Source organism: Falco biarmicus, chromosome Z (assembly GCF_023638135.1).
Source record: "Falco biarmicus isolate bFalBia1 chromosome Z, bFalBia1.pri, whole genome shotgun sequence".
Lineage (NCBI taxonomy): Eukaryota > Metazoa > Chordata > Aves > Falconiformes > Falconidae > Falco > Falco biarmicus.
The window spans coordinates 35,060,866-35,088,503 of NC_079311.1; the positions used below are offsets into that span (position 1 = coordinate 35,060,866).

Consider the following 27,638-nt stretch of genomic DNA (forward strand, 5'->3'; position numbering starts at 1 on the left):
GCACCTCCAAAAACTGTGGCACTGGATCTTTCCCCTCAGTTTTGTACTTGTGACCTTAGAGTAAGAACATAAGGAAAATGGAGCCTCTAGGAAAAGGTGAGTTTCCATCTTCTTATTCTGCATGATAGCAAACATAGACAGCTCCACCAGGGCCAGGTCACTTCACAGCTGGCAATGTGACTGCTGGTGCTGACAGGGGGTGTACAAAGCGTGTTGAGAAGTATGGGTATGGATGTCTGGGAGTCTTGCAGTTTGCCGTAAGGATTCTGCTCCTTTAACAGAAATGTCTTTGGTTTATGCCATGATTACAACCTGAAAACCTTAATATACATCTGTGTTTGCATATATGCACACATCCTGTTAGCTGGGGCTTTCTTGTGGCTTCTTCCCCAGTATTTCGATACATGTAAGACTCCTGTCCCTTCCTTACAGTCATTAGACTCTTCTCTTGCTCTCACGTGTGCTTAACTGAAACCATGGTTTTGCAATTAACTGTCCTTCAAATCTCCTTCCTCTTCAGCCTTCTTTCCCTATCTCCTTCCACAGCTGCTTTTCAGCCCTCTTCACACACGCAGCCTAACTGTGAGCTGCTGAAATCACCCTGGTCTATCATCAGCTCCCTTTCACCCTGGATCTATTACAGTCCTACTGCGTAGCTGGTCCTGGAGATAACCACAGGTGTGGCACACTCGTGGATCCTGCCATCTGTTTTAATCTCTTCCTTTGTCCATCTCTAAGGAGAGTGACTGCACATTTTCCTCCCCAGATTGGCAGGAAGGCTTAGGATGCAGTTTCAAGCTGCAGCTAAGCCAATCTAATAATACGCTGCTGATGAAAGAGGCTGCTCCTCTGTCTTCAGGTTCTTCCCTCTGTGCCCATCTGTCTTGAGATGCTAACTGATCTGATGAGGACTTTTTTTTTTTGTTTCGTTTTTTATTCCCCATATGAATTTTCCGAACCTGATTTATGCTGTAGTTGCATAACAGCTGTGTCTGATGCAAAAGGAATGCTGGCAACCCTAAGGGCTGGAAGGTGGGGTGGTGGAGAGTTTGCCTCTTTTGGGGAGTAGCTTATACGCTGACTTTGCTGCAGTGTCAAAAGTCTCTCTTGAAGCAAGAAGTTGCAAGATAAATGGCTGGCTACAGATTTTCCCAGGAGAGAAGGTCATCAGTTCCTCGTGCCTGGTGGCTGCAGTGGAAGAAAGCACCAAGTGAGACATTGCAGGAGGAAGTGGACAAGAGGAGGCTTAACTTCCTTTCACTGCTGCCTGTCCAAAAGCCGTCTACAATAGATTAGATTCTGTTCGTGATTTTAGTAATTTTTCATAACTGCTTTGAAGCAAAAGAAAAAGGCTGAAAGAATAGCATCATTTGAGTTCATTGTTGATTTTTGAAATAAAGCTCTTAAAAACAGGAATGTCAATGGGGTTTATTGTTGTATTAGCAGTTATAATCTGATTTAAGGTTATAAATTTTTAGGTGTATTTCTGTTAGTAAATGACAGATTTGTTGACAGGAAAAAATATAGTAGTACATAGGAAAGCTTTCATGCTTTTGAAATATCTTTTCCAATGTACACTTGAGGACTTGGCATACATTTCCCTTGCTTGTCACAGTTCAGGAGCATGCTTCCTTTGTACCTGAATCCTTCAGGTTAATTTTAATTAATGTGTTAAGGGCCTTTCAAAGGAAACTAATTTCATTTTTTACCAGATTTTAAATTAGAATTAAATCGGTTGCCTCAGTCATGAAAAATGTGACTGTATCGTGAATGTAAATTAACTGCAAGGTTAAATATCTGTATTGTCTGTATGTATGTCTCTTTATATGGGCTCACATGCTTTTAACTTTAATTAAGAAGACTAATTTTATTTATGGAGTATTATAAATACTGTGAGACAGGATAGTAAAAGGTAGCATTATGATATGCTAGTTATTACGGTATTTTGAAAAGGGAATTGCATAACTAATCTTTAGTGACATGGAATCATTATTCCCACATGTGAAATATATTGTTTTCAGCCTTTGCGCAAGAAGTATTCTCTTACATTAAGTAACAGCTTTTATGAACATTTACTTAGATTACCTGTTAATATATTCTGTTGTTTTCTGGTGCAAATACATAGTATTTGTGTATAACATTATATCAATGATAGCATTTAGCTGTGGGGAAGTAAGTTCCATTTTGACACTCTGACTTGTTGCACTACTGGGTGTGTAAAATATTCATTATGGAACTTCTGTGTTTGTTACTCAAAAAACAGTCAACTTTGGCATTTCTGGGTTAGCCAGCAGGATGACTTTCATTCCTTTAAGGTCCTAATATAATCAAAAGAGTGGATAAGAATGACTTGGGCGTTACCAGCTTCCTTGACTGGAATTCTGTAGCACATTGTATAGAAATTTTAACTGTTTGGGTTTATTTAAGAGATCTACCTCTTCCTTTCATGACACACTCTCAAAGGATGACATCACTGTGAAAAGGGGCAGCTTTTGTAAAGGAAGGAGGATTCTTGTAAGAGAAAAACATACTCATCATCCCAAATTGCTCTAAAGGTCAACCGTTATATCACTGGTACACTCAGCCTCTCTGCTAAGACAATCCTGTCTCGCTTCTCAGCAGAGCTCTCAGTTCTGCAAAGTTATTGAAAATCAGGACAAAATCAAACAGCAAGAAACCCAGCATCCTGCTCATTAAGCTCTCACATGTCTTTTCATACTCATTATTTCAAAGGTCTTTATGTTATGCTGAGGTTAGTTTTAAGGCAAGCTAGCTAATGTGGGAATGGAAATGTTAAGTAGCATTTATAATTTTTTAAACAATAAAATCTGTTCAGTGATGTTACTCTGCTGGTTTTTTTTTAAAGACTTAGACATAAAATGTGCCTTGACTGACATTACTGAACTGCATTATACCAAATCACAATTCTTATTTAATCCAGTGATGTCTTTTGGATGGCATCTTAATCCAATCTCTTAATCAGCATTTTCACAGTAAAATTGCACATAGCTTGTTTAATGACTAATAAGCCTATGGATTAAAGATAGAACCATATGTAAACTTTTATATATAAGGTATAAGTTTAAATCAATGTTTTTCCGGAGCTGCCAATCACAAAATACCTAGTAGTCTTTTACGTGCAGACACCATCTGAATTTTGCACAGCTGCCTGCATAAATCAACTATAGGAAGAGAAGTTTTTGCAAACCTTTATGTTTTGGCAGCAGAAGTGCTGTCATGCTATGTTAGGTGTCACTTCTCGGCTGCATTAAGACAAAATTGGGAAGTAGAGAAAAATGCAAAGGAAGTAAATTAACTTTGAAAGCTTGGCTTTCGTGATGAGTTATGTAAATGATGTTAGGGATTTTGCTCTTTTTTGGTATTGCTCCAGTGTACACTAAAGAATGCAAATGAAGTAAAAATAAGTCAATATTAGTGTGACGTAGATTGCAAACACAGCCTCTGAGGAACTAGGGAGCCATGAGTTAGTGCACTGAATACCATCTCTGGTTTAAGATGATGGCATATGGCACTTTATAGGTATCACACTGCACTCTGCAGTGGCTGATCCCCATTCGTGCCAGCCTTCAAAGGCACTCAGAGGTGAGTGACTCGATTTTCATTTTGTAGTATTTTGAAGCAGGACAGGGTTTGCCAGCTTCTGTGTCAAAACCATAATGGAGATGCTTAGGAAGATGAAATGGGCACCACAGGGCACAGTTGCATGAAAGAAGCATACAAATAGGAAAGTGAGAGCTTGATTTCAAGCTATCTATATCATAGTGATGCTTTAGATACCTCCAAAGAAGGTGCTGTCACTCCAGAGTTAATCCCTGTTCCCTTTTCCCCCTCCCTTTTTCAGATACAACCTTCCTCCCTGCCCAAACGTTTGCCGTTTTCACCTTGTTCTTAGCCAGATTTCAGAAGTGTGTGTAGATTAGGATTGTATAAACGTGTCAACGTTGATCATCAGTATGTGCATGGTACTTAACACTGAATGAAAAACTAGATCTCTCACGGCTTTCTTTGGCCAAGCCAGGATTCCAGGCTCACTGTTTCACGCACTGGTTGATGCTCAAGATTACAGCAGTAGATGCAAACATGAGATAAACATTTATGTTAGGACAGGAGATCAGCAAAGCTACACAACCTTCAAAGTAAGTATCAGTTCTAATATGACTTTTCCTTATATTTTACTACCTCCAACATTTTATCCTTCCCATTTTGCCCTGGCAATTGTAGATATTTGCCACCCAGGCTGAGACACCCTTTAGAAACGCTCCACATTTTTATTGTGTTCAGTTTTACTTGGTCCCACAAAAATATTTTTGATGTGCCAAACTGAACTTATGTGGGAGAGCTCAAGCAATTGCTATAGAAAACGCTGGCTAATATATGGATCACAGAGATTAAATTCCAGTGTAAAAGTGTGCTGAATAGACAAGGCAGGGAAACAGGTTTTGCCATGGCAGGTCTTGTGAGCAAACTCCGGGTAGTTTTACTAATAAGAAGTTAGGAGTCATGTTGCTTGCCTACTACCCTCAGAAAATGTCTAAACTATGTTGTTATTTTGAATGACCTATGCTAAGGAGGTTATTCATACAGCTTCACGTGCCTGCCAAAGAAAACTTCCCCGGGCATGCACAAAATGAGAAAAGCAATGGAGTTACCCTGAAAACAAAGCGCAGTTGACTCAGAGTGGGCAGGAATATAGCAACTGGGTTTATTTTGCAAAATGTCTTTTTTTGAGAGAGAGTGCTAGTGGTAGCACTGCAGGGCCCGGGAGAAAAAGTGGGGATGGGAACCTCTGTGTTCTCCAAGAGATGCCTGATCCGACTCTGTGCCTGCAGTCAGGTTGTTCACAGCACCTGCTGGAACTGGCTCATACTTCCAGTCAAATGCACATCACGGGGAAGGATGCCTCCAGACGTTAGTAGCAATTAAAGCCATATGCAGGGGAAAAGAAAGATCCAGTATGTTAAGCAACTGAACTGGTGACCTGTGGGCCAAACACACCTGCCCTACCCCCCTTTCCCAGGGAAGAAGAGAAAGGCTGGGCTGAGCTGCGCATGCTGTGAATCAGCCAAAATCTTTCTCCTTCCTTTATCTCCACCATCCCAATACAGAAAGTAGGGTCTTGGCATTGGCTAGGAGGGCTAGGGGGCTCAGTAAAAACATCTGGGAGAGCAGCGTCTGCAGAAAAAGCAAGTTTGCATGGTCCTTTCTCCTCTTTGTACGTATGGTGGTGGAGGACTTGCAAATGGGACACCTGCTACTGAGTATGTGGCATGTCACTGTTTGTACAACAGGTGAGAAGCAGCACTTCAGGGCTCCCTCCTCTGCCTCTCAAAAGTAAGTCACAGACAAAAATAGAAGCACACTAAAATGTTGGCAGGAGTGTCTCTTGAGTTGCCGTGAATGTCTCAGGATTGCATTTATGGCTTTTAATCAAAATGTGGTTGTTTCCTGAAAGGCTGCCTTTATTTACACTTCTTGAAATGGATATTGATTTTGGAACTGAAGCACATTTAAATATTAAATATAATTATCTTCAAGTCTCCTTTTTCAGAAGGTTGTTAAGAGTAAAACACAACTTTATAGCAAAGCACATCATGGAAAATATCTTAATGATATTGGCTCAGAAAAACTTTCTTTGAAGTGCACTAAAGGAACTTTCTTATTAAATAGCTGGGGATGCAAATGCCATTACTAGTGCTGCAGGAAATTACCTGAAATACCAATGTATTTCTGATATTTATTTCAGAATTCTACATTATTTCCATTCAAAGGCATATGTGAAGCATACTATTTTCAAATCAAATAAGAATCTAGGAGTTTGCAGTCTCTGGGTTTGGAAGCCAGGATATGATGCCCTTATTGCAAGCTCTACAGGAACTGACCTTATAGCTCCTGTTAAACCCAAGCATAACACCCAAAATCTTTAGATACCTAAAGCAGCATTAAGGGGACTACAGGAACCTAACTCTGAAACTGAGATCCGAAACACTCCCTGGCTGATAACTACTTGAATTCACTATGCTGTCCTCTTGTCTTATCTCTCTGATTGACTTGGTCAGAGACATCCCAGAGCTTTTCTACTTAATTTTTGGTTCCTGCTCTAACCTTGTTGGGACCAGATCCTAGCAAAAGCACCACATAGCCTCCTCTGGGGTCCAACTCACATGGCGTTGCAGCAGCGTTCAGCTTTTATACATTAACCAGGTGACTCCCAGGATTGTTTCTGTTTTGTTTTGTTTTGTTTTGTTTTAATCCAATGGCTACTTAATATAAAATGCATATGGAGTGGTACGAGCAAACTTCTCATTCTGTGGGAGTTCCCTCATTGCTGGATTACAGATTCATACTCATACGATCTGTCTTCCTGTAAGAAATTAATAATTCCTCCTTTTCTTGCAGACTTGCTCAGTTTCTTGGAGCTGAGTGGATGACAACTTGTATCACAATGAGAATTGTTTAAAGGGAATTACGTGATGAAGTTTCTTCACAACAGAAAGGTACATGACACAAAGCACACCAGCTTGCCTAGATCACAAGAGTGATGGTACTGCAGAATTGTGCTACAAGTCTGTAAGAATTCATGTGATCTGAGAGTACTTAAATGCAAAGTATAAAGCTTTTGTCTGATATGATGAAATACCTATGCAAGAAATCTTCTGGGAATGTAATTCAGCCTCTTTTGTCAAGTCTTGTCATGAATCTTCCAGACAAGGAGGAGTTACCAAACCTTGTCAATTATCTTCCAGAAGTTCCTTGCTGTAGCAATGGGGTGGATAAAGCCTAGCTGTGTGAAGTTCAAGCTCAGAAACTGGAAAATCCCCAAAGAATTAAAAAGAGAAATTATAAATTGTCTCTTTAAAGTCATAGAATAAGAGATGCTGATGAGACTAAGGGAAGCATAGGATGGGGCCTTAGGACACCCTTTTAAAAACTCATCTAGAAGAATAGATCCTGAGGGGTTCAGAGGGTGCAGATCACAGCGTCAGACTGACCTGTGCCCAACTGTGCAGTGGAGAACAAGGAGCTGAAAAACTCTTCCTGAAATGTTTTCCTGCAAAGACAGAGGTATCCCCTGATGTGAGCATAATACATTCATATGGCAGACTCCCCACATGGTTTATACTGAGGTGTATACTTGTATAACTACTAAAAAGCAACATGTTAGCAACTGAAATAATAGTCACCCTCACACAGAATATTTGTGTGTGTCAAGCCTAGGTCCCTGGATAGCCCTTCTTACCTGCTTACCTTGCAAAGAACAAGATGCTGATGGAGCCCTGCATGGAGGTTATTATGTGACAGCAAGAGAAGATGCTTTTATCTTTGTTTATAGTTGTATAAAGCATGAAAAGCCAGACCAGGGGTCCTCAAACTATGGCCCACGGGCCGGATATGGCCCCCTAGGGTCCTCAATCCGGCCCCCGGTATTTACAGACCCCCCCGCCCCCCCCCCCCCCCCCCCCCGGGGGTTGGGGGGGAAACCAAGCAGCCGCACATGGCTGCCTGCCACTGCATCCGCGCCGGCCCCCTGGTTAAAAAGTGTGAGGACCCCTGAGCCAGACTGTAAGTGGGTTTAAAACAGACCACTCCCAGGGTGCATGGATGTCTCTGGTTGTCCACAAAATGACCATGTCTGCATTGTGGTGATCTGTGTGGCAGCTTTGGATCATCTCTGCAAGCGTATTTGGTCCCGTTACATGCACAGAACCACGGTCCCATGCTCCACAGCATTGACCCTGGAAACCACAATGTGGCTGGTTGTTTTAAAATAAAGGATGCTTCCAAGGGAAAATCCTCAAGGGGCAAAGAAATGAAGATCATTACTGTGAGCTTCAAACCTACTGTCCATACCAGAAGCCTGAAGGAAATATGAGAGGAGAATAATATCCCATATTCTTTTATTGGTCCGTGAAAATATGGGATATGTAAAAACTGATGTTCCCTGTCAAAAATCAAAAGACATTCTGTCACCCTAAAATGTTTTGGGGTCTGTGTTGTGTGTATGTGTGTGTGTGTCTGCTTGCTTTGAAGTAGAAAATCTCAGCAAAAAAAAACCCTTACATTTTTCAATCAGTCTGAACAACATTCTAAAACTGACTTAATTTTTCTCATGGGAAAAAAAAGCTTTCTCACTTCAGTTAGATATTTTCTCTCAAAATAAAAAGCAACAATATCAAGGGCAGCTTTAGTACATGGGAAGAAGTACAACTCCCAGGGCAAAAATCCCTAGATATATGTACAGACGTTAAGCAGTCCTCTCCCATTGCAAAGTCCATTTATTATCTAAAGGAAGTACACCATTGGCATTGATACAATCCACTACATTTTAAGAAGTGTAAGGGATCGAGGTATTTGGCTGAAGATTACAAATTGTAATCAATATTAAGATTGATTGATAAAAGGAGTGTTAATTGGCATTAAAAAGACATTACTGACAACAATCAATAGAGAAGAAGGGAAAAGCACTAGCAAATCACAGGTCTGATTTTGCAAAGGTGTGGGAAACCCTGTGGGGGTTTTTTTGGTACACCTTTTGAATGTTAATGTTCTGCTGAAGGTGGTTTCAGACAGGCTGTGAGGCGACCGCTGTACTCAGCCAAGCAGAATCCATTAAAGAGTTGCTGAGGTAGAACTGAAATTACAGCCTTACTTTAAAAAAATGACACTATTGTCAGCTAGTTGCTTCTAACACACAAATAGGATTCTCATTAGAGTTTGTGGGTTTTTGTGTAAAATTCTGAACCTTCAAAAGGCAGCTTTTGAACCTGGGTATTCACTGGTTCCTTGGCAGTCCCTGATGCTTTACGCTTAGAAATACAAGAAAAGTGCAGAAGAATGAAAACTAAAGATACTTGTAACTACCTGTAACTGCTGCAGTGGGAAATGGGTCAGGTTCCCTGTCGACTGGACGAAGGTATTTGTTTCACAGACATCGATTGTCTAATTTTCTTCATTTATTTAATAAAGTTATAAACTTCATATTATATATGCCTGGCTAATACTGTCTATTATGTCCTACGTAGCAGGTCAGCAATAGTGACATTAGACTTTAAAGTAACAATGATTAAATGAATGTGTACTGATTATATTGCTGTGTATTTCCTGCTTATTCTGGAAAGTAAATTACAGTTCACCTTTTACTGATGCCAGAAAGGGAGTATAAAATTGATTTCTTATCATTTTGAGCTGCATATATTTTTTGGTAAAGATTTATGACTGTTAAGACAACAAATTTTCAACTTGCTGATTCATGTAGGATCCAGCCTATAAGGATATTAGCTGTATTATTTGCTTTAAAAGCTTTAGCATTTTTGGTTATTACTACCATATTTTTAAGATATTCACTGTGAAGAAGGGTTGCAATACTGATGCATGTGTATCTGTACACCGTCTTTTTAAAAGAAGAGTGTATACAGAGGAAGGAAAATACTCTGTTGGGTGCATATTTCAAACCATTGCACAGGTTCCTGGATGGTGTAAATATATTGATGTTTCACAGTTTCATACCTTCAGATCTTCACAAGTAGTATCTTGTAAAGCTAGCAATTACTTTAGCAAATGCAGTGAGTAATTCAAGCTTTTAGAATAACTTCAATCTTTTTTGTATATAAATCATCCTCACACAGCTCATGTAGAGGAATTCAAATTATTATGTATATGCATTAACATGTTAAATATGAGCTTGTTTTTTAAACATTCCACGGTGCATTAAACAAAAGTGAGGTGCATGGAGAGGGTCCACAGAAAAAAGGACAGATCCTTCTCTAGCATTGTTTTATTGCCAAAAATTAACCTCATCAACTTGCTGTAACAATGTCAACAACTGAATGGCACACCAAGGAGATCTTTTTAGCCATAAAGACCTATCCATAAAAGCTGTTGAGAGATGATGAGGGTATGTGCCTGCAAGGGAGAGGCAATGTCATCTTGATATCAAATTTGTAAGAAGAAAAGGATAATATATAGGTGAAAAGAATATTGTTGATGTATTGATTTAGACTATGCAACAAACAAATAGTACAGAAAACAGTGTGAAGGGATGCAAGACACATTTGTCTACAAGAGAAAAGAACACATTAATTTAATTTGTTAGCCTGGTACTTTTTGTAATTAAGTTTTTTTATTAAAGGTAGATTTAAAATGCCAATCACAGCAACTGAGCTGTGAGTGTATGGAAATATCTTTGCTCTAATAGTTTGTGTACAGATGTTTGAGCCTGAAGAAACTTGCTGTGTGTTTTTGTAGCTAAGGAAGTGAGTAATCAGTAAAACTAGTATGGGTGGTATAGGAAAATCGTGCACATGGTCTTGGCACAGCTGTGTGCTTGTTACATTCCATGGGATATTTCATAATGGAAAACCAATTACTTCACTAATATAGGATACCCTGCATGTCAGGCATACGTTGTGAAGCTACAGGACCTTACAGATTAGGCCAGTAAATCTTGAGTGAACAAGAAGGGCAAAATAAAGTCCCTGGCTGTTGACTAAAACCAGAGAGGATATTTTCTGTGTTTAAATGTCTTGATGTTTAATATTTTGATGTGTTTATTGCTTAATTGTAACTTTTATCAATCAAATTTTGCAGGGCCAAAGGCAAGATGGTAATTAAGTCAGAAGAACCTTAGAGCTAGGTGCAGTAGCAGGGAGTTTAGCCTTGTGTCTAGCAGCAAGGCTGCAGGCCCCTGTGACTCAAAGGTTTTTCTGCTGGTCAGATTCATCCTTTGAACTTGATTGTTTCAGAGGCATTTGTTTTATGTGGTTTACACAGAACATTGTGCAGTGAACCATTTGTCAAGAAATAGCAATAAACAGATGCTGCCACTCTACATGGTGTTTTTTCGTTAAAGTTTTTAACTAAAATATTTGCTTTAAACCCATGCAAACATAGATTTTGTCAGAGTTCAGTCTGGATGCGTTCAATAGTCTCTGGAGTTACCAGTTCTTCAGTATTTTGAGAGATGAAGGGCCAGCAATGCTAATCTCTGTGTCCCTCCAATTTATTGGAAGAATTTACAGCAGCCGAAGGTTGGGTCCAGAGCTTCTGTGTGTCTGAGTATTTGTGCCATGTTACAGCTACATGGATGAGATGATACACAAGCTTATGAAGAGGTAGGATACAGAATCTGGCAAAACTGATAGAAGTAAGATGCAACTTGGCAAACTGGCATGTGATTTCCTACAGTCTCTTTGGCTGTGACTCCTCAACAACATACAAGTCCTTCATGGTAAGAATGTAAGCATATGGGACTTGTTACAAAATGCATTTATGTTGTATGTGGTAATAAAGAGGGGGCAGTTTCAACAACAGAACAAAGGAAAATTTAACTGTAAATACGTTGTTCCTAGAGGTGCAGATCTTAAAGCCATTCTTTCTGTTAATCCTGTTTCCAAGTAAGAAGCCTTAAACTGTGAACTTTAAGGAAATCCTTTTAATGCACAGCAATTTTCAATTAAACTCAACTTCAAAACAAATGAAATGCTGAAACCAGAGAAAGACTGATCAAAGGTGCTTTGAACATGTTTAACTGTTCAGAGTCCCTAGAACTTGTACTTTTCATACAAATGTGTAGATAGCTGTATCAACCAATTAATCCCATGACATTTTAACTTCCAAAATTTTAGTGGCTTGACCAGAAGAGTTACCTTTTGGTGACATTTGACCAGGCTCTATGCTTATAGTTCAGCTACTGGGCTGCAGGTGGGCACCTGACACTATATGAAGGCTTTTAAGGCTTAGGATGTGCCAATGACTAACCTGTCAGTTTAATGCCACTTATGATAGGCAAGTTTTACCCTGTTTCTTTATTTCTTTATAAATTTTGTATCTCAGACCATAAACACCACTGCAGGGAGAGCTACAATTGAACTTCCTAATAGATGTGTGCACACTGGCAAGGAGAAATTATAATGACAACCTGATGTTGATTGAGTGATATGCAACTGTGTACTCATTAGACAAAGGATTAGACACATCTGCCAGGAACCTATTACAGAAATTAATTGAAGGGGGAACCTCTACACTAAAAAAAAATAATCCAGGCTAGTCATGTCAGTGAAAGATAATCTATTTGTTCTATCAGTTATGATTTTATCTGAGATGAGGGGGGGGGGGGGGGGAAGAAGCAGGTCTGCACCTAGAGGAATCTTCGTTAATTAACAAATTTTTACACAACCATGAGGCTTTTCCACACATGCTATAATGTAGCTTTGGTCTTAGTGATGGAACAAACTGGAAAAACCCGCAATATTCGGGTTTTGTCATTATTATTATTACCTGGTTCCTACCACCTCCCTTGTAATGATCTGTATTTTTTATTTATTTGATTTGGTTGCATGGATACCTTTATGCTGAAATGGGGATACCTATGTTGTGCATCACATTCATGCTTTCCTTTGTTGCCTTTTGGGATCTGCATTAGAGGTGGATCTTCAAGCAGAATATCCCTCATGCATGGGGAAGGGCCTTTTTGCCTCCCTTTGCAGATCCTTAGCACCCTACCCTCTTCCTGTCTCCTGTCCTCCCTGTCAGCCTTTGATCAGTACCACCAAGGCAGGATGGAGTTCAAGCAGGCTGGAGGAACTCTTAGAAGGAGTGCAGAGGCTCTCATGCAATAAAATTCAGTTTAAGGGTATGTTGTCATGTACAGTCTGTATAGTCTCCTAGGAAAGGAATGTCTCCAGTTGGAAAGAGACTCAGGTGCCCAGTGCCAGCAGAGCTCTGCTAACACAACAGAAAGTGACAGGTAGGGAGAAAGATGTGGGGTTCGAGGACTCCCTTACACCAGTTGTTCCAGGTGAATGACCTGAGGCCAAGAGTGTGCAAGCCCACATTGCTGTGACCAAGGTGCTTCCAAGGCTAATTACTTGTGTCTATAGATATACTCAATGTCTTTATCTAGTCACCTTCTCCTTTCAAGTACCCATGTGCTTGTATCAGTGCGGATAGTTAAACATAATTTTTTTCACAAAGGAAATGGTTAATGATCTCATTTGAGTTTTAGCTTGTAGAAGAAGTGGTCCAAAGAGGGCAAAGCATGTGGTTATGCTAGATACTGTGCCTTTCTGTAGAGACAAACTGCCTGCCCCAAAATGCTTGCAATCATTCAGTGTAATGAGCACACTCAGAAAGCTGTCTGGAAGCCTAAAGCCTTGGAAATACATTCCGCTTTGCAATATAGTCTTAGTATTTTATGCCATATAATCTATACCATAAAAATTAGGATTCTGAGTGTGGAAAGCTGCTAACTGTAAAATAATCAGACATCTTACCTGTTCCTAAAATCAGTCAGTAGTGCTCACAGTTATGAAAATTAACATCTAACTCTTCTCTATATTACCCACTTAGGTGTCTACTCTGATCCCAAAAGGAAAATAATGAACTGCCTTTGCTTATCACAAAGTCACTGCTTATACCTATTTTTCTAAAATGGAGTTTCTTCAACAGTGGGAAGTTACTGTATACAGAGTCCTTTGTCAATTCTAAGTCTGACATTTAAAACCAGCGTATCTAAATGATCTTTCCTGACAGTCATAGATTTTCCATCTTCTGCATTTTCTCCCACAGCTGCTAACCGTATTCAGACAATTCCTAGAAAAATATCAGGAAAGCATTTTGTAAAACACTCTGATCTATAAAAGCAAGCATAGTTACTGTATGGTGTGATTGCAGTTTTAGGAAAGACTGTTACGTGTGTAAATATGTTTGTAGCTGAGGGTATGTGCTTAAATAACATTAAAACCTGTGACATAATGCATGTGCTGAAGAGCTTTCTGAAGTCAGAATATTAGAGGCCTTTTAGAAGGGCCTTCACTGTACAGTTTATACATTTATAAATATGTATGTATTTAAGTATGCTGTAATTTATACATAGATAAACTGTCTCAGTTTATACATTTCTTCTTTTTTATAACAAGATTATTTATCACCAGAATTCATTATTTCCTTCACCAGGTATCACCCCTGACCACACCACCCCCCCCAAAAAAAAAATAAAAAATAAATCTGTCAGCTTTATGTTTCTCAAGTTTTAGCTCTCTCTATTAGACATTCTTCTGCATTTTCTATAGGCTAGTAGCTGAGGCACACTTTTAAAAGACTGGAAGTTAGCATTTTTGATCTTTATATCTTTTTCATTAGAAATTAAATCAGGCAATAATAACCATACAGTTCCAATATATTTATTCCTTTAATACTTTCTCTATTTTGTTTAAAGTACAGTTTTTAGGATAACCCTGGCAATATTTCATGTGCTTTCCTAATCCATTTATACTTACACTACTGTCACTGAGGCATGCTTATAAATCATTACTGGCTCCAATCGAGTGATGGAGTGGCTATAGTCATGTGCAAGTTTCACCTGCGCATGCTACATACCGCATTGTGTTCTTTTGTTTCCATTCCTTCCTCTTACCATTAGCACATGTTCAGTTGAGACAGCATTGTCCTTCAATCAGTTTTGAAGCCTTATTTCAGTGCTGCCAGTGTCCAGGCCTAAGCTGTGGCATCCAGCAGTGCTTCCCTCCCACTGGAAGGAAGATCCAGCGTGCAAGGGCGAGGGAAGCAATGCTAAGCAGGCACCCGGACAAACTGTGGAGGGAGCCGACGCGCGGGGTACGTGGCAGCACAGCACATGCTCTGCCGTCCAGAAACAGCCACCTTCAGTCCCAGATCCTGGCAATTCTCTTGATATGGCAGAGCTGGTGACATAAAAAACGTTTTCTTGCTGTGTTTGTAACCCTGACTCTAATTTTAAGTAAGAAGAGGAAACATCTGCCCTTGAGCTAAATTACTACTTGACTTACTTCAGGCTGCCTTCCTACATCTTCTGTAATTTCAAACACCAATTATTTATGCCTTTCATTCATAAATGCTGAAGTTACAGGCACTGAATCGTTGCTGCTTTCTGCCATGGGGACAGAGGGATTTTATTGGCCTGCAGCAGATCCTGGTCCATCCCACCTCGAAACATTTTTGGTTATTACGTGTAAAACCATAATTACATTTGTTTTTCAAACTCCTCTCCCCCAACCTAAAATACCATCAACTGCCATTTGTCTGTCCTGCAGGAAGACATGCAATTTGCCATTTCTGTGCACCACGCACTGGAGCAGTGTGATTGAACATCTCATTTTCTCCCTTGCAGGAAAGAAATGTTCTACCCCAGTCAAAATTATATGGTAGGTAGGGAGTGGTTACTGCCAGTTTAGGGTCTAGTGACATTTCGTACCAGTATCTGGATTCTGCACTGCCAACAGAGCGGTAAAAGATTTCTTACAGCTCTCATATATGATGCAAAGGCAAGTAGGCCCATTGTCATGTTCTTTTCCATCTCTTTTTTCTCTGTTACGAGAAAGTTGTATTGAAGCAAACAAACAAAGGGGCTGTTCACAGTTAACATTGCTTCCCCCTTGCCCTACAGATAGCAAAGAGCATCTAAATGGTTTCTGCTTTGACCTCACCAAACTGATGATGAAAAGAAGGCAACTGTGGGATTATTCATTTCAGCTTCCTGGGATGATGGATGGAGAGATACTTGCTGCCACTTTGCTGCCATCAGAGAACATGACATCAAATTCTAGCATGACCCTGGAACAGAAAACAACATTTGCCTTTGTGATTTTATTATTTATTTTATTGGGAATCCTCATTGTTCGCTGCTTCCGAATTCTCCTTGACCCCTACCAGAGTATGCCAACCTCAACCTGGGCTGATGGACTTGATGGACTGGAGAAAGGCCAGTTTGACTATGCTCTTGCATAGAGACTGACAATTATGGAGGCTTGTTTAGCACTCTGACAGAGAAAGAAAAACCCTGGAATGACTATTTTGTTTCTGTTTTTTTCAAATATTGTAGGAATTGCAACATACAAATATGCATACAATGAACTTAATTTTACTTAAATACCAAAACAATGCAAACTTTTGAAAGTAAATTAGTGAATCTCCTCACTGGAAAAAGAAAAAGGTTGCATTAGCAGAACTTTTCTTCAGATGCATTAGAACAGTATGTAGTGTATGTGATTTCTTATAACCAGCTAAAAGTCACTAAAGCAAATTTTCTCTTGTGTAGCCTTTTTTATCATTACAAGAGTTGTGGAAGAAGGTGTCTTACAAATGAGGTAAAAATGTGGTTTTATGACCTGTATGTTGTAAATTAGATTTTCAAGCTCCACAAGACTCCTCTTACTCTATCTCCCATGCTCTCAAGACAATTGACGAAGTTTCCCATACCATAGATAAGATTGGAAAAGCTAGAAAGTGTCAGGAGAAAAAAATTCCTCCATGTCTCCCCGGCTTTTCAATGAGATGGTTTCTTAGCATTAAGCAGTGATTAAGCTACTTAATGCTAAAAACTTACCGACTGTAATCTTTGTTGTGAATACAATATGTGGTGATTTTGGCCCATCTTTGTCTTTTTGTACCAAAACGGATTTCTATTAAGATAGGTTTCTGCATTGTTCTTACAACAGCTTATGCAAATATATTTCAGCCTTGCATGTATTTCAAATCCTGCATTACCAGTATTCACTCAGCCTGTTTATTTGGTACGTAGGTCACACTGCATTGTTTTTGTTTCCTAATTGGACAACTGAAATATTGGTGCTAAGAATCAATAAATAACCACCACTCTCGTGACCTATAAATGTCTTTGAACATATTTGCATAATGAAAAGCCATTCCTAGAAGTCAATGTAAACAAAAACCTATCTGCATCATTATCAGGGAGAGAAAGATTTAAAAGACTGCATAAAATTTAGCAGAACTGCTTGAAGTCCAAGTGGATGTTTGCAAGCATTGTTTAGCAGCATTGAAATACTATAATGGTAACAACATTTGACATGCTGCCAAGAGGGAAAAGGCCATGCTCCTGCACACAGAAGAGTTTTGAAAAATGTCCTGGTGCTGCCAGGCTTAAACATTTTGAGGAGTGGGGAAGGGGAGGTGCATGCAGCCTGTTTCCAGACAAAGGTCTAGATTTAGCTATTTTACTTGTACTATAACAATGACAAGCAGTTGGGAAGTTTTCCTTTGTGCTTTGGCTTGCAGCCTATAAATGGAGAAACAAAGCCAGCCCCGTAGCTGGTACAGCTGTGGCTGCGCTGACTCATCGGAGCGGAGGCTCTGACCCTAGCTGCAGCACTCAGAGCTATTTATTTCCCTTTTGCTGCTTGTCCTGTCCATCAGCTAAAGGTTGCAGCTATTTGTGGCGGAGGCAGTGGAAGGGGGGGCGGCTCAGCACGATGGCTGACGGGTCAGAGGAGGGCAGCCGGAGCCCCAAAGGCAGCTCCCTGGAGGGTTCACGGAGAGAAGCCAGGCTGTGACCTGCCTCTGCTGAAATACGAGCACAGCCTGGTGCAGGGGTGGTAACCTTCGAGATGGAGAGGGGAGAAGGGGACTGGAACACGACTGTGTTCTCCAGGTGCCATGAGGTACTGGCTTTAGCTACATATGCCTCAGTGCCAGGACACGGGGATCAAAGCAAACTCAGACTTTCAGATAATTTCCCAGAGTTAGTGACAGCGTGGCACATTAGAAATGTTCCTGTTGCACCAGTGCTGTATAAAGCAACGTTGTCAATATTTATGAGGCAGCAGTAAACAGTGCTTCTCCTTCTGGCCTGGGATTTCTCTCCTGTGACAGGGTCTGTTTGTTTGAAGGCTCTCTAAATTTATTTTCTTTTGAAAGAAAACGACTTTTCCTCATAATTGCACCTAAAGAGGGAGGTGATGACTCTGGTCAAGGGAATGTAGCACAGTGTTCGAGTGAGGCAATTTGATTCTTGTGTGGAGTTTGAAAGCTGCTAACTGGGGACTATTTTGGAAACTTAGCCAGCCAGCATCTCTGGTATGTTTGCAAGAATTCCAAGAGATATTTTTGTAAACCTTTGGGATAAGCCAGTCCGTTAAGGGGAATTTAATATTGCTGGGCAGTCGCTTTTAAGTCAGCCTGTCTGTGGATATTGCTAAATCAACTACAGCAAAGATAGGAAACACACCAGTTCCCCCACTGCGTCAGAGAATTTTTCCTTCGCACTCTCAAAGTCTAACAGAAGTTTTCTGAAGACGTGCTGGCAATTCAGTTATGTGATAGCTCACTTTTCCTTTGCCAGGAGAAACCAGACTAGACTTTGAATGGACAGAGTAGTATTCCAGTCCACAAAGTACCCTCTGGCACATCACTATGCCTGACAAGAATATGTATTCACTGTGAAATTACCTGAAATATTAATGAGACTGCAAAGGGAGAGTCTGTGTCGTAATGCAGTCATGCTTAGGCAGCTTAGCAGCTCTGCATCACTCTTGTATAGGCTTTTGTTTATTATATCAGTTTCTGTAGAAAAGCCTGTGCAATCTTTAAAAACTCTTTTTAGAATAAATATTTCTTGATATAATTTAAGCAAATGCACTCTTATGTGCTGTGGAGAAAGGAGGAATATGTGTATTTTTTAAATCAATACTACATTTATGTTAGTTTGTTCAATCTAACTATAAGGAGTTTAAGTCGAAGGGCTACTGGGGAGAGGTAAAGCTGAATAAGGAGAGACAAAACCCTTTATTAGTAGATACCAGGGAGTAAAGATGATTTACTCCAATGAGGATTTCAAGACTTTTAAATGTCATTCATGACCCTTAAATGAAAGCACTGGCCTAACAGCATGGAGCTGAGACAGGAATCTGTTCTCAGCAACATCTGGGGTGCATGTGTACGAGAACTGCACGATGCTACTTCTTCACTGCAGCCAGAGGTTTGGGTGCAACTTATGCATACATGAACTACATTTAAAGGAGTCAGGATGTGTCAGGAATGATACATCCACAGAAATCCACAGCTCTGTGCATTCTGCAAGAGCCAGGGGTTACTGCTGGATATGTACGTGTGTGTTTATCCCGCAGTGAAATGGATCTGCCATTGCCATGCAACCAGCAGGGTATGAGCTCTCTTTCAAAGGTAGGTGAAGCTGGGATACAGCAGTACAGCTGTGCTTACTGGGAAAGAAAAAAAGCCCATCAACTGATTGATGCAGCTGACAGCAGGGCAAACTTCTTCGCAACCAGACATGGGGTTTATAGAATTGAATGGACTTCAAATTAAATTTTCCAACAAAAGAATTTTGTGTAAATAAGAGGAAATATGAATACAAACTTCTTTTTACTTCTGCTGCTATGTACTGCTGTGTACTTCTGCTGCTATGTTCTGCCTGCTATGTACTGTGAGCAAATGTGTAATGCCTGATTTTGACAAAGTAATCTGTGAAGCATAGTTTAGCCAGCTTTTGCCACACATGCCCCTAGAAGAAGACCTGGAGGTACCTGATGTGTGGCTCTCTGGCCCTGTGCACCTAATGAGATTGGTACACAGTGAATTGGCAGGTTTGGAGTCTAGCTTAGGAGTTGCAGCCTCTGTTCTGATCTGTAGACTATTTGGTAGGAACTTATACTCTGGTGCAAGGATCGACAAACTTCCCCATGTCAATGGCCACTGAGGAGCAGCCCACAGACCCCCAAGAGCTGCAGGAAAAAAGCTGAAAACCATTGATCTACATCATGACTGGGTCTCTGGCCATGACCTGAATTTTCTCCAACACAAAATCTCCTTTTTTTTTCCATCCTGGTTTATTGAAATATGCTTAATCTGTGAAACATAAAATGATGTAGTTTGCATGAAAATAAAGCTATTGGTTCCCACATCTCACATACTGCTTTCAGTGCTTCTGGATTTCCACAACAAAGTTTTGGACTTCTTTTTAACACATAGATTTGGTGTCATTTCTGCAGTATTGGTATGTGAGGCTGCCATGGCTCCTGTGCTTTTGTCAATGTCACTGTAAAAGCAGCTGACACGACATCAATTTTCTTTCTTCCTTCTTGGCACACTAACTAACTAATCCCCACCACGCCCTTAGGTGTCTGAATTGTTATATTCATTGTCTAGAAGGAGCAGCAATGAGTGAAAAGTCTTTTTCAAGACAGAGGTGACAAAGTCTTATTATCAGTGTTAAGGCAGGATCTATGAAGGCTTCTGTCCCACGCTGAAGTCACTGTAGAAAATGCACCCGTCACTTCTGATATAACTATGAAACATAGTAAGTCCTGTCACAATTTATTCTGCTTTGTATGAGCTCTTGTTTTTTACTCTGGGAAAACCAGTGGTGCAGCAGCTGTGCCTAACCTGTTACTTAGACCAGTGCAAGATCTCCAAGGGAGCTGGGGGATCTGGTGCAGTGCTGCTGTCCCAGCAACTTAACAGCCAGTACCTGATCTAGACCATACTTCCATCTTATGGATTTGATTTTCAGTAAGATTCTTTAATTTTATCTGCATTATTTAATGTTTGCATCTTACATGTGGTATTAGAGTTTTAAATACAGAAAAGTGATACTGAAAATTACATCTAAGCAGACAACTGCTTTACACACAATGAAGTCAAGGCAAAAAAAAAAAATAATCAGATTTTTGATTGTTCCATATGAGGAAAAAAATTACAGAGGCCAGAAGCAGAACATTTAGGGATTACACTTTAGACTAAAGTATGTTCAATAACCCCTGGTCTGAGATAGGAGAGAGACTCATACATTATTCCAGCACCTCATCTTTGAAATTCTGTGGCTGATGCTGGTGATCATTTCAGACTCCATAAATCGAAGTATACCTAAAGGTCTTCAATCTTGTGACATTAGTCACAATATCCTTGCAAGAGAAAAAGAAGCATATATATGAAGTTTTTGTAGCTGGAGGGTCACATTCTTAAGAGTTGATGCCCTATGGCTTTGGCTTGGTGTAATTGCCTTCAGCTGCGTTACTTTAGATTTACATTAGTGTAACTAAGAATTGAGCTCCACATTTCTAAATACATACATCTGCATCAAAGAATTGGTAGTGCTGTATTGACATTTAATACATGTGCATTCCATTATTTTTGTAATCAACCAGTTTTTAGGAGCAACACCATTAGCTGTCAAGCCTTAACAGGTCCTATAAATGCCATAACATTACTATGGTGACATTATGCTTTCACAGCCTTTCTAATGTGAGAAAACATATATGCATTCGTGGTGTTTGACTGCTCATTAAGGGGCCAGTCTCATAAGGCAGGCATTAAAGTTACCATTGATAGCACCATTTCTATTCTATCACTCTATTTTTTGTTAGGCTTTACAACTGGTTGAGATGTTTGTTTGTTTGGCTTTTTATTTTGCTTTTTTTCAGTTGTTTATGCTTTGGATAGTTTTTGGCAGTAACTTGAAAATTGCCCTGTTTCCTATACAATCATGATTTGAGGTTACTGGAATATCTTTACTAGATGTTTACTAGTGCTTTCTAATCAATTTGGATAGATGGAAAATATCTCACTTTTGTAAAGTTTAACCAGCTGTTAAAAAAAATAAATAAATCTTGCTGATACTTTCTGTATTTTGTCTTTTATGGCAAACAGCGGAGTGCAAAGAGTTTGATAATCAGAAAGGAGTGGCCATAAAACATTACTGTGTATATGGCAGTTGTGCAAAATGAGATGTCACTTCTGCTTACCATCTGGATTTCTTGGTGCCAGGAGAATGCATTACACATTGTTGCTTCTCTTTCTTAAAAATAATTGGCATAAGATCCTCTTTTTCTCTTCCTACCTTGTAATTTCAGATTTTTCTGCCTTAGGTTTTTTTCCCTGTAGTTCTTCATTTTGTTTGGGATTCCAAACAAAATGCCTGTCTGCTCATTGCCAAAGCTTTACTTCTCTCAGAAAAGGTGACTTCCAGGTGCATCAAGCAAGAAGGCATGCTGCAAGTGGGCAAGGTAACAAAATATACAATGAAAGAATCGCAGCAATCAATCAGAACTTTAAAATGGTTGAACAATTGTGGTTTTTATCTGACTCTTCCATATCCCCATGACCTACCTGGTCAGGATTACTATTTTTAGTCATTGTAGCTTTTGCCAATCACTTCCATTCATTATTGTTAACTTCAGAAGGTAACGTGACTGGCTTGTGTACAAAAATGTAGTTTCTTTCCCTGAAGTACTGTAATATGTTGGCCCTACATATCTCACTACCAATTAGCGTAACACAGCATGATGTTACCATATGATACAATGTTTGCAACTTTTCTGAAGCTTCTCTCTAGCCCATATAGAAAATGGGTGTTATTAAAGTAGAAGAATGCTTTTATACGCAATAATTAAAATCAAAGGTTTGAGGGACTGTTAGCTTTGTGGAATGTGGTTGATGGTAAGTACTGGTTAGTTCATGTGTTTCTGGTTACATAGCAGCAGAGACCAAAATAATAAACAAAATCACATTTTGCTAAGTATATCCTGGAGATAAGGCATAGACAGAGAAAGTTCTTGCCTAAAACAAATAGATAATGTAGAAATACCATATAGAATGGTATCTCAATACTAGGAACTCTCCAATGGGTTTAGAAAATAATTATTCACAACTGCAAAAAATTATCATCTCAGGTATACAAGTACTCCCTTCACTTCAGCAGGCTGAAATCAGCTTACATGCTTTGAAATGCTTCTTGATCTTTTCAAACTCTTTTTTATAAAACCTCAAATTTTCTGATTGCATAAATGCAGAAAAGAATCCAGTGCATTTACACAAAGAAAGACATGGTTAATTACATGCAACTAAACATGTGACAGTATTGCCTGAAGCAGTCACTGCTATAACATCATTTATAGAGCATGTTTTTCTAAGAAGATCGTGAACAGCGTAAAATCCTAATACAAACAAGCACAATAGCTGCTATCTCAGTACAGTATGGCTACTTGACATCACTCCTCTACTCTTCATTGGGAGTTTATATCTATATTTGCATTACAGAGACAGAAATAGTATGATTATTGTGCTTGTAGTTTGTATAGGGGAACAAAACTGAACTCTGAAGTAACAAGCCTAAATATGGCTAGTAGACCAGCCACAGCACTAAAAAAATCTTTTGGCTCAGCACTGAACAGATCCTGGATAACAGATTCAGCAGCACTTGCTAAGCACTTTGTGTACACTTGATACTGATAACCAAGTCAAAAAGTTTACAATTAAATGGGATAAACCTCACAAACATCCACATCGCTCTGGACTGTAGCACTTATCATAGTCCATTTAACTCTCAAAGTAAAAAATCCCTATGCTTCTTCTACATGATAGCGGTATATTTGAATGGCTGTCATGATGTAAAAAACAAACAACAAAGAAAACCTGGAGAAGACTCATTCATTCTCTTTATAGAACAAAAGCATTGTCTGAGAAGTATGGAGTTAACGCTAACGTACAAAGGACACATCAACACCAGAGGCCAAGAAAGGATTTTTTTTTTATATATATATACACATTAGTAGCAGCATTAGCACAAATTGTTGATAAACACACAGAGTCACAGAATCATGAAGGTTAAAAAGGTCAAGGGGAGTTCTGGTTATATGAGGCTGCTCAGGGCTGTGTCCAGCTGGGCTTTGAATACCTCCAGAGATGGAGATCCCACAGCTTCTCTGGGTAACCTGTTCCACTATTTGGTCATTCTCAGGTAACAAAAACCATCCTGTTGCAATTTCCCATGCTGAAACTTGTGCACATTGCCTCTCGCCCTTCTACTGTGCAGCTCCATCTTCTCTGCACCCTGCAGTGGGGTCAGGTCTAGGCAGCAGTAAGGTGTCACCTGAGCTTTCCCTCCTCCAGGCTGAACAAACTTGCTCCTTCAGCCTTTCCTCACACATGAAGTGCTCCAGCCCTCTGATCAGCTTGGACTCCACTGGACTTGGTCCAGTATGGCCATGCCTGGGGAGCCCCAGACTGGACACAGTTGACCAGACGCGGTGTCCCTAGTGCAGAACGGAGAGACAGCAGTGCCCCGGACCCGGCTGCGCCCTCAGCGGTGCAGCCCAGGGTGTGTTTGGCTGCCTTCGCCACAAGGGCACACTGCCGGCTTATGTTGTTTTCCTCACAGCAACACCGTTCAGTAATTCCAAATGCATTTGCTCGCAATGCAAGGATCAAATTGGAAGCTCAGCTGCCTGAATTCTGCTGTCATGGAGGTTATTTTCTGGGGATTTTGTTTCACACGGGCAAGATTAAATAGTAGGTGGATTTTTTACTTTTTTAATTATTATTTTCATCTGTAAGTCTTCAAATTAAAAATCCAGAGAGACAATTACAGGTAATCCAGTTTTCCTTATTTTCTCTTTGTGGACAAATACAGCAGGACTTATTTGATGATTTAGTAATCTCAATAGAAAAATAAGTCTATTTCCTTTTTATTCATAGCCCCTTCCAAATATTCCTTGCAGTCCCTACCCATTCAAAAAATCCCAGAAAGAAATTCAACAACAGAAAAAAACCCTTTTCTGAAATCAATTTCAATGGCCACTTGGGCATGCAAGGATACTTCTTGTCTTAGGATTTGTAGCTGAAAAAGGGAGGAGGACTGGTCTGCAGTTTAATATATCTCCATAAAGCTGTTCGGTAAATCCTTTCAAGTAACGTGAGTATCTGTATTACTTACACTAATATAGTTCATTACCTCTTCCTATAGTCTTTGTAACACGCTTAGACCATTTTGTCGTAAACAACATTAAAGTTATCAAATGCCAAGGTATTATGCAGCAAATGATGGCAGAACTCATCTTTTCCACAACAGAACAGGAGAGCCTCCCATGCAATGATTTTATGAGTGTTGCTACGTACCTTTTCATTTCAGGAGCTAAATTTTCAGAGCAAGGAATATGACAAATCATTATTGCTGCTGAAATGCAAATCCACCTAAAAGTAATCATAAAGCTGTTTTCCCCACCCTGTCAAACACTTATTTCAAATGCTGGATATACCAGAAATTGTTTGGATAGGTTTTCTGGTTTTATTTTCTATGTACAGGATTTGGGCTTTCAGCACTTCCACTTCACTTATACTGTTTAGATTATATGCACCAAGGGAAAGTGCCTTTCTGTTGTATATGAAGAAGTACAGCTACCATCTATAGTCTGAATAAGAGATTTTCTAGAAAGATCTGAATGAGGCTAGGTCCACATTACCTCAGCTTCAAGAGAATTAATTTTTTTGCTCTACAGATCTACAAAATTAATTTTTTTTCCAGAGAAAACAAGACGATATATAAATATTTTATTGAAAATCTGTCATTTTCTGCTATTTTGCTTTCAAAAATGTGGGCTAGGAGGGGAAAAGGAAGAGGTGTGTATTTCTCAAATCATTCCCAAGTTGGAGAATAGGGCTGATGGGACATGTCTCAGTTAGGACTCAATTTCTCCCTCATTAGTTGTGAAAATCCATTATTTCTCTGGGAAAGGAATTTTGAAATCTGCAAGCTCTCCTCGGAAAAGAAAATTTAATCTCTGTAGAATCATGACACAGGAAGATCAATCAGTTAAGCAAATGCACTGCAGAGCAGAAGCTGCTAAGAGAGGGCAGCCTGCTCATGAGCTATGGACTGGTGAAGTAATTTAAAGTTTATTTTGTTAATTGCTATTATCGATATAGACCCCTGGACAACTTGCATTAAGTTCAAGTTCCAAAATCAAGACAAGTGTGTGAGATCTGTATTTTGACTTTGCTTAATAAAGGACTACATCTGATTTTCACTGGTACAGTTACATTATGGGTAAAGAATGTTCATGTAAGATCAGTTCTGCCTGTCTAAGGCTGAGTGTCTTCAGCTTCAGGCTGTATTGCACTGAATGCAAATTATAGTTTTAGAGGTTGAACTCCCATCCAGGAGTGCAGAGGTGGGAGCACTTACCATGAGATAGCTAGCTAGCAAACAAAATGCACATCCTGCCAGCTGACCCCTGCTTGCTCTGGGTTCAGGAGCAGAGCTGGACATGCCGGGAATTACAGACCTCAAAGTCAGCACATACAAAAGCTAAGAGGGCATCCAAAAGGGTACCATGTTTCTTTCAGATAGGATTGCCTGTCTTCTAAAAAGTCTTCAAGGGCTGCTCTTCGTAGTGACAAAATGTTTACAATGCAGAAGAGCTTTTTTACGGTCCAACTGTCAGTGTGTTTTCTATCAGGGTAATTGCAGAAGTGGCAGCACTGATACTCTGTTCTATTTGTTCATACATCTGTTCCTTTGAATTTTGTACAATAAACCAAAACTGGACTCCACAAATATCCTTCTGTGCCCAATGATAGAATCGAGGGCAGTACGAGCTGCTGGCCTGCAGCAACAATTGGGAACATGGTAATTAAAATCAAGGTTTTGTAGAAATTGGAAACAGTTAAGCCTTATAGTTAAAGCAAAAAATCCCATCTTCAACTTTCAATATCGGATCAAGCAAGTTCTTTTGCACATTGTAACTGTAAAGAAGCGTTTATTTGATTGCTTGTTTTTAGCAGCTCTATATAAATCATCTATGCATTTGGACATAGATCTACCAGAGTCTGATACCAATGTAGTACAAAGTGCCAACTTAAAGCAGAACGTATCGAAGCAGCATGAATCAGGAAAAAAAATATTCAGGGAGACAAATGAAAACTTCTTCTGACATGCATGTACAAGTGAAAAAGACAGAGAAAAATACCGACTCTTGTGCCCTACACACAGTGGACATTACAGAGGTATAAAGGGGCAGGGAACAATACAATCTGACAGATCACAGAGAATTATAGGGGCATTTGACACAATACTCTAATTTGGAAAAAGTGAACCAATTGCTTTTATCTGACCTAAGACTGCAGAGACTTATCAAGTCTGTAATACTAAATTTGATAGAAGCAGAAGATAAACTATAATTTTGAAAACAGATATTTCTATTTTATTTTAAATTAATGGGATTATTCCAAATGCAGTGGAACCCATTTCAGGATATTAATTTGTATCTTTCACTTTGCCAGTAAAAATTATTCAGAAAAAACTAATCATTTGTGGAAATTATTCCTGTTCTTGTCTAACACACCATAAGCAATTCAGTTCAGAGTACAGCTTGCTTTTCTTAACAATATTCTGAAACGTCACCCTTGTTTGTCATATCTGTTTGGCTGTGCTGAAGTGCAGTATACAATTAATTTCAAGCTAAACAATTTCTACTGTAATAACTCTGTCTGGAAACTGTATGGGGCATTCACAAGTATTCTATAGTATCAGCCACAATTAACCACTTCAGGTGGCTCAGACGTGCTGGTCATAGCCTGAACATGAGGGATAGTATTCAGCTAGCCCTGGGGTTTGTGTTGATGGGCTTATCTGGCAGCAGGATAAAATCTGCTCCTTTGCCATAAAGCAGGCACTGCATTAGGTGAGTCCATTTGATGATAGTTTGTAAATGAATTTATAGAAGACTTATAATAAGACTAAACCAAAATTGGTCAAAGGCAATTTGGGACAGGAGGTTGCCTAGATGATGGAAAAAACAGACCTTTTTTTCACACTGTATCGACAATCCCTAATAATATTCCAAAAGCAGGTACTTGCACACTATAGACAAGGGAATATCCATCATATTTTGTGAGTACTTGAATGAACATTGATTTGATTTCTGTGTCTGAGGTCTTAAAAACTGAAGTGAAATAGTCATTACTAAAGTGCTTTTTTCCCCCAGTGAAGATGTGATTAGTTTTGAGCATTACAAGAAATTTGCAGACATATTGCAGTCCTTGAAGTCCTTACTATA

General features: G+C 39.5%; 1 protein-coding gene across 1 annotated transcript; it reads left to right on the forward strand.

Annotated features, from left to right (window-relative positions):
• The first annotated feature begins 15,442 nt into the window (after positions 1–15,442).
• On the forward strand, positions 15,443–15,780 carry CTXN3 (cortexin 3). Its single transcript, XM_056325703.1, has one exon. The coding sequence runs from the start codon at positions 15,487–15,489 to the stop codon at positions 15,778–15,780; it is 294 nt and encodes a 97-aa protein (XP_056181678.1). The 5' UTR covers positions 15,443–15,486.
• Positions 15,781–27,638: the final 11,858 nt, after the last annotated feature.